The 14,169-nt window shown below is 41.3% G+C and overlaps 1 protein-coding gene across 1 annotated transcript in view; it reads left to right on the top strand.

Annotated features, from left to right (window-relative positions):
- The first annotated feature begins 13,282 nt into the window (after positions 1–13,282).
- IPO5 (importin 5) overlaps positions 13,283–14,169 on the top strand; it is a 48,358-nt gene continuing 47,471 nt past the window's right edge. Inside the window, exon 1 of the mRNA XM_090258005.1 lies at positions 13,283–13,436. Within this exon, the coding sequence (XP_090114131.1) occupies positions 13,347–13,436 (90 nt within the window). The 5' untranslated portion in view covers positions 13,283–13,346. The remainder of the gene's footprint in view (positions 13,437–14,169) is intronic.

The following is a 14,169-nucleotide window of genomic DNA, read 5'->3' as shown; positions in this document are numbered from 1 at the left end:
CTTTTAATTGGAGCATTTAATCCATTTACATTTAAGGTTATTATTGACATGTATTTATTCATTTCCCTTTGTACCTCTGTTCCTCTCCTCTCTTGTTCTTTTCTTCTTTTTTCTTAGAACACTCCCTTTAGCATCTCTTGTAATGCTGGTTTTGTGGAGATGTATTCTTTTAGTCTTCCTTTGTCTGTGAAACTCCTTATTTCACCTTCTATTTTGAATGAGAGCCTTGCTGGGTAGAGTATTCTTGGTCGTAGGCCTTTGTTTTTCATTGCTTGAAATATTTTTGACCATTCCCTTCTGGCTTATAATGTTTCTGTTGAGAAATCGGTCGATAGCCTTATTGGATCTCCCTTGTAAGTTATTTGCTGTTTTTCTCTTGCTGCTTTTAGGATTCTCTCTTTGTCTTGGAATGTTGCCATTTTAACTATGATGTGCCTTGGAGTGGTATTTTGGGGGTTCCTCTTCATTGGAACTCTCTGTGCTTCCTGAACTTGTATAGCTTTTTCTCTCATCAGGTTCGGAAAATTTTCTGTCACTATTTCTCCTATCAGTTTTTCAATTCCATGGTCCTTTTCTTCTCCCTCTCTAATTCCTATGATCCTGATATTATTTCTTATCATGCTATCCTGTAATTCCCTTACATCTTGTTCATATTTTTTCAATCGTTTTTCATTTTGCTATATTGTCTGGGAGTTTTTCTCTACATTATCTTCTAACTCACTAATCCGATCCTCTGCTTCGTTTAGTCTGCTTTTGACTGGTTCTACTGTGTTTTTCAGTTCAGAGATTGCATTCTTAAGTTCTTCCTGGTTCTTGTTAACAGTGTCTATGTCTTTTTTTATGCTGGTGTAGTTCTCTGCAAGTTCCCTGTAATTTTCTTGGAGCTGCTGGTAACTTCCTTGGAGGTCGTCATAGTTGATTTTAAGGATGTCGAGTATATTGAGCTTCTTTACCACCATTGTTTTGAATTCCATGTCTGACATTTGAGCTATGTCTATTTCATCTAATTCTCTTTCTGAGGATTCCTCTTTTCTCTTCATTGAGGGGTTATTTTTGCGTCTTACCATGTTGGATTCTTTTTGTTTGTTTTTATTTATTTGTTTTTTTTGCAGGGGTAGTCTGCTTTGACTTCCCTCCTTTGTGGTGTGAGATTCTTTATCGGAGATCTGGGGGTTTCAGTGGTGCAGTCTCTTTGATATCCTGAGCCTGATGTTCTTGAGTTACCCTTAATGTCGTTTGTTTATGCTGTTTGGTTATATTTCAGGTGTTCTTTGATAGGATCTTCCTTCTGGCTAGTTGGTTGAGAGTCACTCTATCCGCTTTGTCTTGAGTTCTTTTGTGGATATGCTGTTAAAAACATAAACACACAGCCCAGGCAGGAAACCCACACCCTCAAAAAGTATCCCCCACTCTATCCTGCTATCGTCAGCCAACGAGCCCGTATTAATATAAATGTAAAGAGATTAGAGCTTTTATACTATAAGAAGAATAGATAAGAGTTGTTTGGGGGGAGGAAAAATATAATTTTTGTTAGAGGGGGTGATAGATTAATAATAGTCGAGACTGTGCAAGCCAGTAGGTAATATTTACATTGTATGTTAATAAAAATAGAAGAAAAGGATAGAAAAATGCATAATATAGTAAGAAAGTGGGATTGTATTGTATTGGGTTTATATAGTAATTATATTCTATTATTTAGAGTGATAGGGGGGCTAAACTAGACACACAAATGAATAAACAATGATTAAAGAGAAAGGATGAGAAGGAGAGGTTATATGCAACATGTTAGAGATAAAGTTTGTTATTCTTTTTGGAAGGGGAGAAAATAAAAAACACCCCTCCAAAAAAAACCCAAGAAAATAGAAGAAGAGAAGAAAGAAAAAAAGAAAGAAAAGAAAGAATATAGAAGAAAGAAGAAAGTGAGAAAAAAACCCCACAAAAATCCCCCAAAAAAACCCAAGAAAAGAGAAGAAAGAAAGAACAGAGAAAGATAGAAAAGAAAGAAGAAAGAAGAGAGAAAAAAAATTGAAAAAAAATATACCCTCAAACCCCCCCCCAAAAAAAACCCAAGAAAAGAGAAGAAAAGAATAAAGAAAGAAAGAAAGAAAAGAAAGAATTAAGAAGAAAGAAAGAAAAAGGAAAGGGAGAAAAAAATTGAAAAAAAAAAAAAGCGATGTTTTTACTCTGTTTTAGCCTTGGTGTGTTGCCTTCTTTTTCTGCCTCCGCAGCTGGTCTAGTGTGGCGGTTCAGAGGTTCTTGTTTCTTGCAGCACTGGTGTGCGCCCGCGGTTGCCGGCACGGCATGCTCCCTTGCTGCCCACTGGAGCCAGTTGAAGTGTCCTTCCGCGCGAGCCCCTGCGCGCTTGGGCGGCCCCGAGAGTTTGCCCCGCGGTTGGAGCCTATTGTTGCCGGGCCGAGGTGTTTCTGTGTTCGCGCCGAGGTGTCCCTGCGCGCGTCCCTGCACGCGCAGGCGGCCCAAGAGCTTGCCCTGGGATTGGCGCCTATTGACCCCGGGCTGAGGTGTTTTCGCGCTCGCGCGCCGCCCGTGCCCTTAGTCCCACTGAGCCAGCTCCAGGGAGTTGGTCTCTCGCCTCTTAGGGCAGGGCCCCGGACACTTGTGCTCAGTGGAAGTGAGCGTCTGTGAGTCGCTGCCGCCGCTGTTCCCGTGCTGCAGCCGCCCGCCTTCCCTCACCCGTCTGGGCGGGCACAAACAGAGCCTGCGCTAGTGGTCTGCTTTCCGGCCTGGGGCCTGGCGCCCACGGGAGCTGTCTAGGGGTATCTGTGCATGGTCCTCTGTGTGTTCAGTGGGCCCTCCCTGTGCCCGTTGGGGCACTGATCTTATGTCCGTTGGGGAGTGTCCAGGCACAGGGCCGTGAGTCCAGGCCGTGAGTCCAGGCGTATTAAAGGGTTGCGGCATTAGGAAGGTTGAGGACCACTGCCCTACATGATAATAAGCTAAAGGTAAATCAAACCAATTTGGTAGTAATTTAGCAGCTCTTAGGTATTTTTTCGTTTAGTGGTGGTATTGATGGTAGTGCATTGTGTCCTGTAGGTACACATTTTACTGTGCTTGATCTTAGTGTCAGAGCATGGCACCTTTTTCTACAGTGACAGGTTGAGAGATATGTGAAAAAAGAGCTATCTTAAGGCATCTACAGCAAGTGAGGCCAATTTTATAAGTGGAGACCGAAAATCAGGAGTATGTGTTGGATGAAAAACAGGACAAGATTATGAGACATATATCACTCAGACCTTGAAACATTTGTCCATTCTCCCCTCCTTTTCTTTAGTATGGCGATGATTTAATGCCCTGATAAAGGGACCTACTGAAAACTTCAAATCATTTTGCAAATGGAGGAAATGCTGATTTTATACAATAATATAAAAATGAATAAAAACCAAATGAATTAAAAAGAAAACAAAGAATGTCTTGGTGTGGCCCAACAACCCTCCCTTTAATACGCCTTTAATACGCCTGGACTCACGGCCCTGCGCACCTGGGCCAGTGAGTGAGAGCACTTCCCTATGTGCGCCCCCGCGACCCAAGGGTAGGGTTGGGGAGCGCCTGCGCTCCTCAAGAATGGCCTACCACCCCCAAACTTTCCTCCACTCTCCACCGTCCACTAGAGAAAAATATAAAGGAGAATTATGTTCTCACTTGCCCGGCAGCATGCTGTCTCCTGTCCTTCGGCGCCAATGCCACTTGGTCGAGTCCCGTCTCTGCCAGTGGGCAGAGATCCGCTCTCCTCCCGACTCCTCTCCGGGGCAGCCTGTGGTCCCCAAAAAGCCTTTGTGTGCTTCCCACCGCAGCTCAGGCAGCCGCCCCAGTCAGGAATCCCGTTTCGTCCCCTTTTCCTCCGCTATCCTCACTAAACAGGTTGTTCCCAGATGGATTTTCTCTAATCCAGCAGTGCCATGGCTCGACTCCTGCCAGTGTCCAGCTGCTCACTGAGACGTTCTGTCTGCAATTAGCCCAAACTGCAGACGGGTCTCGGGAGCCTGAAACCGCAGCCTCTCCTCACTCCTCCGCCATCTTACCTTCTCCCAGACTCATTTTTGACTTGGGGTTTTTGCATTCACTATTTCCTGTTTGGGGGAATTTCCCCCTTTTTTACTTATCTCATCTTTCAAGTCTCAGCTCAAATATCACCTCCCCTCAAAAGACTGTGTCCCTAAAGTAGTGCCCAACTCTGCCCCAATCATTCTTGATTCTGTTATTCTTTTTATCCAGTGGTCACTATATAAAATCTCTTCCGCTCAGTTTACTTGTTCATTGTCTGAGTTCTTTGAAAAGATTTTGAACTCCATGAAGATAGGAACTCAGTCTGCTTGCTCATCATTGAATTCCCATAGCCTATGAGTGCCCACTACAGAGAAGATGCCCAATAAATATTTGCTAGGTAAATAAATTAAATGTTTGTTAAATAAATATGAACAGTAAAATGTAGCATAAAGCGGTACTACACATAGAGTGGGTAGTCTTGAAGAATATGAGTTTCTTTTGTTTCTTTCTCATCAACTTTAGACCATTAAAACATCTATCATGCCAGGGGATGCTAATTTGAGATGTAGATGTCACAATTAATATTCCACTATATATGCCATCACAATGTATGAGAAAAATGTGTATGTTATATATCCAAACGGTAAGATACTTGCTTTAAGCAGCAAATAGATGGAGAGGAAAATATAGACTAAATCATATCTGAATCTTCCCATTACTCTCCCCTGCCCCAAGTGATGGTTTAGGAATGTTCAGAAGGTTTTGAGGGCTATGACTGTTATCATCCATGTATTCTGAATGGAATTAAAAATATTGTGAAAAATAGAAAAAAAAGTCAGTAATCGAAGTCTGGATCAATTTCCTTCAGATCTCTAAGAAAAAGAATTTTTAAAAAATTACTGCTTTCTTGAGATATCATTTACATTCAATAAAGCTCACCCTTTTTATGGGGAGCACGTGGAGGGGTGTCAGTTGGGAGGGGAAAGGGTGAAGAAGGAAAGAAATGGTGCAAGAATTAAGAAGCATAGTAGTCGGCCTGCGAGCCAAGTGTTGCTGGTTCGATTCCCAGTCAGAGCATATGACCAGGTTGCACGCCAGAACCCCAGTTGGGGGTGCAATTGAGAGGCAACCACACAGTGATGTTTCTCTCCCTCTCTTTCTCCTCCCTCTAAAAACAAACAAACAAATAAATACTTAAAAAAGAAAAGAAACATAGTAGGAGAGTGTAGAATAGACGGGGGTGTTAAGAATAGTACAGGAAAGAGTAAAGTCAAAGAATTTATATGCAAAACCCATGGACATGAACTAAGGGGAGTTGGACTGCTGGAGCGACAGGGGGTGCCGGGTGGAGGGGAGCAAAGGGAAAGAAATTGGGACAACTATAAGAGCATAATCACTAAAACATATAAAAAATTCACCTTTTAATTAAAGTGTACAATAGAGTATTTAGTATAGAGTTGTGTATCCATGCCACTATCAGATTCCAGAATATTTTCATCATCCCAAAAGGAAACTCCATATCCATTAGCACATTTCCTCCTCTCCTCTTTTGCCTACCCTCACTCCACAGACCCCTAACAGCCACTATTCTACTTTTTGTCTCTATGGATTTTCTGATTCTGGACATTTCATATAAAAGGAACCAAAAAATATGTGACTTTTTGCATCTGGTTTAACTTATCATGTTTTTAAAGTTCACCCATACTGTAACATGTATCAATACTTTATTTCTTTTTATTGATAAGCAATAACCCATTGTATGGCTATACCACATTTTGTTTATCTGCACATCAGTAGATGTACATTTGGCTTGTTTCCACTTTATGGCTATTTATGAATAATGTTATGAACATTCATGTACAAGTTTTTGTGTAAACACATGATACCATTTCTCTTGAGCATATACTTAGCAGTAGAATTGCTGGGTCTTATGAAAACTCTATGTGTAACTTTTGAAGAATTACCAAATTTTCTAAATTGATTACATCATTTTATATTCCCATAGGCAATGTATGAAGGTTCCAATTTCTTCACATCCTTAATTGCACTTGCTATTGTCTTTTTTAATATAGTCATCCTAGTGAGTATGAAGTGATATTTCATTGTGGTATTAATTTGTATGTCCCTAATGACTAATGATGTTGACCATCTTTTAGTGTACTTATTAGCCATTTATATTCTTGTATTTTCTTTGGGAAAGTGTCTATTCAAATGTTTTACCTATTTTTAATTGGGTTGTCTTTTTGTTATTGAATGTAACAGTTTTTTATATATTCTGGATACAAGTCTCTCATATGATTTGAAAATATTTTTGTCCATTCTGTGGGTTGTCCTTTTACTTTCTTGATCATTTCCATTGAAGCACAAACATTTTTATTTTTTATAAAGTTCAATTTTATCTATTTTTTTCTTTTACCCTTTGTGATTTGGGTGTTACATCTAAAAAACTATTGCCTAACCCAAGGCCATTAAGATTTGGTCTGTTTTCTTCTAAGAATTTAATAGTTTAGCTCCTACCTTTAGGTCTGGGCTCTATTTTGAGGTTTGTATATGGTGTGAAGTAGCAGTCTAGTTTCATTCTTTTGCATGTGGATATCCACTTATACCATTAACTTTTTAAAAAATTATTTATTTTTAGAGAGAGGGGAAGGGAGGAAGAAAAGGAGAGAAACACCAGTGTGTGGTTTCCTCTCGCACACTTCCAACTGTGGATCTGGCCTGCAACCCAGGCATGTGCCCTGACTGGGTATCAAACCGGCAACCCTTTGATTTGCAGGCCATCACCAACCAGGGCTGTACCAGTAACTCTTTGTTGGAAAGTCTGTTCTTTCACACTGAATGGTCTTGGCACCTGTATTCATCAGGGTTCTCCAGAGAAATAGGATCAATAGGATATAGAGAAGTTTAAGAATTTAGCTCACATTATTGTGGGGGTGGTATGTCTGAAATCAATAGGGGGCAGACCAGCAAGTGGAAATTCAGGTAATAGTTGATTTTGCAATCCTGTGTCTAAAATTTGCAGAGAAAGCCAGCAGGTGTTTCTGTGCCACAGTCTTGAAACAGAATTGCTTCTTCCTCTGGAAACCAGAATCTTTCAATCAAGGCTTTCTGCTACTTGGATGAGACTCACCCACCTTTTGGAAATTAATCTGCTCTACTTAAAATCGATTGATCTTAAATGTTAACCACATCCACAAATACCTTCAACAGCAACAACTAGCATTTGACCAAACAGGGTACCATAGTCTGGCAAAGTTGAAACATTAAAATAACCATCACAGCATTCTTGTCAAAACAGTTGACCACAACTATAAGGTTTATTTCTGGATTTTCCATTCAGTTGATCATATGTCTATCCTTAAGCCAGTACCACAGTGTCCTCATTATTGTAGTTCTATAGTAAGCTTTAAAATCAAGGTGTGAGTCTTCCAACTTTTGTTTTGCTCAAGATCGTTTTGGGTATTTGTAGTCTCTTGCAATTAATGTGAATTTTAGATCAGCTTTCCATTTCCAAAAAAAAAAGCAGTTGAAATTTTTAGTTAATTACTTTAAATCTGTAGGTCAATTTGGGGAGTGTTGCCATCTTGATATTAAGTCTTTCAATCCATGCATATGTAATGAGTTTTCACTTGTCATAATAAATCATAATAAAATGTCCTCCTTTGTCTCTGATAACAATTTTATTTTAATATCTATTCTGTCTCAGTGTAGCCATCTCAGGTCTCTTTTGAACACTGTTTTCATGGTATATCTTTTTCCATCCTTTTACTTTAAACCTGTGTTCTAAAAAAACAAACAAAAAATACTTAACTTAAAAATTAAATACTTCTGCTAAGTCTATATTTCAGGTGTTAAAAATGCAGCAAATCATGGTTTTTATATTCACTTACATTTAAAGAAAAATAATCAAAAAAAATAAAAGGTATTCTTCCTTCCCCAAACTCTTAACCAATCCTTGATTTAAGTTGTAAGTATTTATTCTACAGGATCAAATCTGGAATCTTACCTTCTAAAGGCTGACAAATCTGTTTAATGTCAAACCAGCAGGGAAAGAAAATTCTTCAGCAAGGAATACTGCACAGAAAGTACTGTACCATGTCTCCAAATTCCTGAGACTCAAGTGGGAAAACTGGAAGCAACAGAAAGCACTATAAGGTAGCTGATTTTCACTTTGTGACAAGTTACTTCCTAAATCTAAATGAACAAAGTATGGAGGACACTTGGTTAGCTGGCTAGCTGGTTAATTTATTCCCTAGTAAAGCACTGTCCAATAAAAATATAATGTGACTCACAAATGCAAATTACGTATGCAAGTTTAAAATTTCTAGTAGTCATATTTTAAAAAGTAAAAACAGGCAAACTGTTAATAATTATAGTTTATTAATAAATATAATTAACACATTTAACCCAGTATATTATCATTTCTACATGTGATCAATATAAAATTGTTATTCTTAATTTTCTACTAAGTCTTTGACATTTAGTGTGTATTTCTTTCATATACTTTATTGTTGTTACAGTTGTTCCAATTTTTTCCCCTTTGCTCCCTTCTGCCCAGTATACCTTTTCCCTTCAGCAATCCTACCCGCCTAAGTTCATGTCCATGGGTCGTGCATATAAGTTCTCTGGCTTCACCCTTTCCTATATTATTCTTAATTTCCCCCTGTCTATTTTGTACCAACCAATTATGCTTCTTTTTTTAAAATATTTTCTTTTTTTAAAATAATTTATTTATTTATTTTAGTTTTTAGAGAGAGGAAAAAGGAGAAAAAGGGAGAGAAACATCACTGTGTGGTTGCCTCTCACCTGCGCCCGCAACTGGGGACCTGACATGCAACCTAGTAATGTGCCCTGACTGGGAATTGAACCAGTGACACTTAGCTCGCAGGCCGATGCTCAATCCACTGAGCCACAGCAGACAGGGCCTAGTGTGTATTTTATATTTAAAGCACACCGTAATTTGAACTTGCCACATTTCAACTGATCAATAGCCATAATGGCTACTGGCTACCACATTGGACAATGCAGCTATAGCATTTAAAGTTGAAAATGGCTTTAAAATACTCTATGATGATCACATCAAACTGAAAAAGTTTTCCTTAACAATTATTATGCATTGTTATAACATGACTGCTTATATAGCAGGATTATAAAAACATAATAATCTAATAGGTAGATGTGCAACCAGAATTAAGTTCACACATTTTGGAGGTTTCAGTCTGCATTAGTAATGACAGCTAACATTTATTTAGCATTTACTTTGTACCAGGCACTATGTCAAGTATTTTAACACATGGTGAAAGGTACTTCTGTTATCTCCATTTCATAGAAGAGGAAACTGGGGCTGAGAAAAGTTAACTACCTTGGGCAAGATCACATAAACATCTAAGTTGTGAAGTCATTATTTGAACTCTCATTCTGGCTGCCTCCAAATTCAACTGCCTCCCTAAAATAAATCCTACCATCTACAGACATTCAGTAAATTTCATAAAATTATGAGAGAAAGCAAAAGAAGCTAATTGAATCCCCATTTCCTATGCCTGTGTTCAATTCAGCAATTTGTTGAGGGCCTTTTCCATGCAATGCTCTTCGGAAATGTGAAGGTTTTCCTTGCCCCTGGCTGGAATGCTCAAACTATAACACACTGCTTCAGAGACCAGGGGCTTGAAAAGTTTTGATAGAAAGCAGCTGAAGGAATGTGAACAGTTCAGCATTTTTATTTTCAGTATATAACCTTTTATTTTTATTATTTTTTTTAATTTTGGTTTTTCAATTACAGTTGTCCCCTTTTCCCCTAATTTCTCTCCCCCACCCAACCCACCCCTTCTCCCGCAATCATATCCCTCCCCGTTGTCCATGTCCATGAGTCATTTATACGGGTTCTTTGACTAAACCCTTCCCTTACTTATCCCCCTTCTCTCCCTCTCCCCTCCCCCCTATTGATAACCTTTTAAACCAGGGATCCCCAACCTCCAGGAAGACAGGTAGCGATCTGGGCCTGTTAGGAACTGGGCCACACAGCAGGAGGTGAGCTCGGCTGTAAGACTCTTGAATCATTCTGAAACCATCTCCCTGACCCTGGTCCATGGGAAAACTGTCTTCCATAAAGCTGGTGCCAAAAGGGTTGTGGGCCACTGTTTAAACTGTTTTCCCTCTTTTTTTTTTTTTTTTTTTTTGCTGGCTTTTATCCAGGCAACAAATAATACTAATATTAGAAAAAGTTTAAAAGTATATTTATCAGCCAAGGGTTTATGGACTATCCTTAATCCATGCCACATATTATTTTATTCTGCACAATTGGGAGACTAATAGACAACATATACATATATTTTACAAACACAGAAATGTGACCCACATATCTGTACCACATGTAGCTTTGAGTAATTATTTGCTTAGGTTTATTTCTTATTTAAACCCCAAACCCACCTAATCAACAGCTAACAATTACTATGCAGATACTATGCTATGTAGATCTAACAAATATTAACTTATACAACACCCCGATGAAGAAGTATTTTTCTCATTTTCAGGTGAGGAAGCAATGCCAATGTTTCTTTTCATTGTATCATGTTAATTATTGATACAAATACCTGTAAATAATACCATCACCATACATCTGTGTAGTTACAGATTCTAACCCTCATAATAAGTTTTAACATAGCGAGCACACGTGCTTAAAACTATCAGGACAAGTGGTTGTAGTTCTTCTGGAGTTTGGGGCAACTTTTAAGAAATCAGATTATTCATTTGGTAGAATCTTATTTTATTTACATTCAGCACCCAATAAACTAGAAATGACAGGCAAGACCAAATTCTACCACAGCTAAGAGATGCTTTCACAGAGGTTTTATAAGCTACCTCCAGCTACCTCCCATTTCTAGAACACTCCCATCAACAATGGAAGCCCATAAAACCAAAAACAGTAGCTGAAGATTCTAATGCTCTCCTTTTTAAGGAGTCTTGCCTGTTGTAGTATTATAAATAAGTCATGACCAGACTGTGCAGTCACTTTTGACAAACATCAAAAATCTTAAATTACCTATATTTCATGAACCAGTTGAAAGAAACTGCCATCTTCTATTTTTCTAACCTCACCATTTTTAACAAGGGCTTTAAAATGTTCTAAGCATATATGCTGCAGAACTTGAGAGGTAATGTCAGGTCTCATATACTGAATGGAAAGGCATCAGGAGCTAGCCACTCACAGTTAATCAGTCCAAAGCAATGGCAGCTAATCAGGTATAAGCAAGACTTCAAGTTTTCTACCCTTCCATTTTATTTCCAAGTATAATGTAATGTTAGAACTTTCGTGATTAATAATACCATATCTTAACAGCCATTATTATTCCATTTTATAAATGAGAAATTGAGGCTTAGAGACATTATGTGCTCACTCAAGTTCACGTAACTAGAGACTAAAGACCAAATCCACTCATGTTTAAGGTTCTTTACCTTCTACCATCTATTCTTGGGAAATAAACTCCCTATTTTGAAATATGCAGACTTAAGTTGGAATTTCTATTATTTAATAATTATCAAACAAACATATGTACTCTGTAGAGTCACTGCCAAAAAAAAAACACTTACCACAGCAGGTGTTAAAAAATAACTAGAGATCAGGCAATACTCTTGAGCAAGCCTCTAGGCAATTTACTTTATTTCACTGGCAACCTAGTCATTAAAAATGATTTATAGTATGTGATCCCCAAAATCTTAATAACCTTGGGTGAGGAAAAAGCCTCCTCAGAACACAGACATTCCCACAGCTGATGGTCTATGAAGAAAAAATGTGTCATAAGAATGATAAATTGTCACATCTAAGAATCATCAATTCTACAAAGATAGATCTGTAGATTTTTTGTAGAGAACCCTATCACTGTCACAGCTAAAACTTTTTAAGGGAGTTTTCTCCACAAATCAATTAGAATCCTTTAAAATGTCTTGGCTGACAATCACAATTGCATGGGGATCCCAGGAACTCTTCCCAGAGATTCTGGACACAGTGGCCCAGATTCTAACATACAGCCAATGTTTTAAACCATTCACCTCAAAGCAAATGTTTTTAAGTTGGCTTTCAAAGAGCAGAACTTCAGCAAAATAGTCAACAGGAAATTAAATTTCCTAGATACTATGGCCTGCCAGAAGTGTAGTAATCTCCATCTCACCTCATTGGAAAAGTTGTGTCCTTTTAAGGCAAAAATGAATTGTTAATATTCCCCACTGTCAACCTTAGCCCAAAGCGGTGAACAGAGTAGAGGCTGCTCTCTCAGCATTTGGCAGCTCCGGTAGTAAAGGAAGATTGGGTGCATTACCGATGCATTAGCGCGCTGCAATTGAAATCAGGTCCCTGGACACCCAGTATCTGCAGGAATCAATAAACACTTGGGTGATCAGCCCTACAAACCAATGCTGCTTTAGGGAGGGGGCTATCTCTCTCAACCTCCCCAACCGTTGAAAGAACCGGACCCCGAAACCCGGAATTCAAGGAAATAGTTACGGATCCTGAGGTGAGGGAAGGACTGGAGACGTTTGTGCTACCTAAGACATCTCAAGCTAAGTAAAGGAGGCCTGGAGGGAGAACGCAGGGTTGAGTAACCACTCTTCCGGGAAAGCGCAGGACTTGAGTCACTACTGAGCGCAGCGGAAGGGGCGGCCTGAGGGAAGTCAGATGATCTGGCAGATGTTGGAATGTGGGGAGGCTACGCATAGAATTTAAGTGGGAAGTGGCTTTCAAAGGAGCTTTCTCCCTGAGGGGAAGGGGTTTGGGATCGCAGGGATGGAAGGGCTTGGAGCTGGGGCCACTCCACGTCCTGTGGGGAGTGGCTGGAGGGGATGAGGGCGGCCAACCAGTGGCACAAAAATCTCCCGCGTTCTGAGCTGGCTCCTCCCTCCCAACCGGGGCTCCAGTCCCTCGCCATGGTCAGCCCGCACCTCCAGCCACCTCCACGACGCAGTCCCGGCCATATTTACACAGCTAAGTCCCGACCCGCTGGGCCCACTGTAAAGCACAGCAGCACGCCGCGTACCTCCACTAACAGCACTGCAGAGTGCGTGGCCAATCCGCTGGGCCCCCGAGTAGGTGGCTTTGGCTCCGCCCCACACTCCCAGGGCCAATGAAGCGCCGATGCCGGGGCCACGGTGGGGTGAGGGGTCGCGAGGTCCCGCCCCATTTTCCCCTTTCCCCTTTGCCCCGCCCTTTCCCGCCCCGGTCTCCTAGGCCCTTGCGTACTGCTAGTGCAGGTTCCCCGCGCTGGGCCTGCCCCCGCCCCTCCTGCTAGCCTCGGGCCGCTATCTTGCCTCACGGCTCTTGTCTCCCCTCCCTCCTCTCTCTCACGCCTAGCGCAATGGCGGCGGCCGCGGCGGAGCAGCAACAGTTCTACCTGCTCCTGGGAAACCTGCTCAGCCCTGACAATGTGGTCCGGAAACAGGCAGAGGTAACCCAGCTTCTCGCCCAGACTCCTAGCCCCGGCCGGCTCGCCGACCCTTCCACCTACACGGCCTCACCGGGCCTTGGCGGCGCAGGCCGGGCCCGGCGGGCGGTGGCTGCTCAGTCCACGTGTGAGGCGGCCAGCAGCCCCCTGCGGTGCCCTGGGGCCCTTTTGACTTAGCCAAAGGGCCCGGCGCCTGTTTTCTCCCTGCGCCTCGTACACACGTGCGTGGCCGCTGCAGACATACTACCCCCGCGCAGATGGGGAAACCAGGCGGCAGGGAGGGATGTGGGGCCGGCCCCGGGGCTCCTCTCGTCCCTTTCCCGCTGTCTCCCATTGGGAGCCTCCCCCGTGGTGTACCCCTAGCCCAGCCTTTTTGGTCCCGCAAACCCTGGCTGCCACCTGACCCATCACCCCTTTCTGCTGCCCCTCAACTCTAAGCTACCAACTGTCCCTCCATTCACCAGCCTCTCCTTTTGAAATATGTGTTTAACCCTTTCTCCTTTTTTCCACTTATTTCCATTTAGTCCTCCTTCTCTTGTCTAGTTCCTAACGTCAGAAGCTCGATTTCTCCCACATTTCTCAGTCTTGTTACCTTTAAGGTTTCTTTCTAAGCAGCTTCTACCTTACTTTGCTCTTGAGAGAGTCTTTGATCTCTAGAGATTTGTGGTCTCAAAACGTAAGTGGGATGTCCTGGGACTTGGTTGTTTAACGGGGCTAGTGCTGTATGCTTTAGTCT

Source organism: Furipterus horrens, unplaced genomic scaffold (genome assembly GCF_987537825.1).
Source record: "Furipterus horrens unplaced genomic scaffold, mFurHor1.1.pri manual_scaffold_12, whole genome shotgun sequence".
Lineage (NCBI taxonomy): Eukaryota > Metazoa > Chordata > Mammalia > Chiroptera > Furipteridae > Furipterus > Furipterus horrens.
The sequence above is the reverse complement of the archived record's forward strand: the minus strand, read 5'-3'. Positions and strand labels throughout refer to the sequence as shown.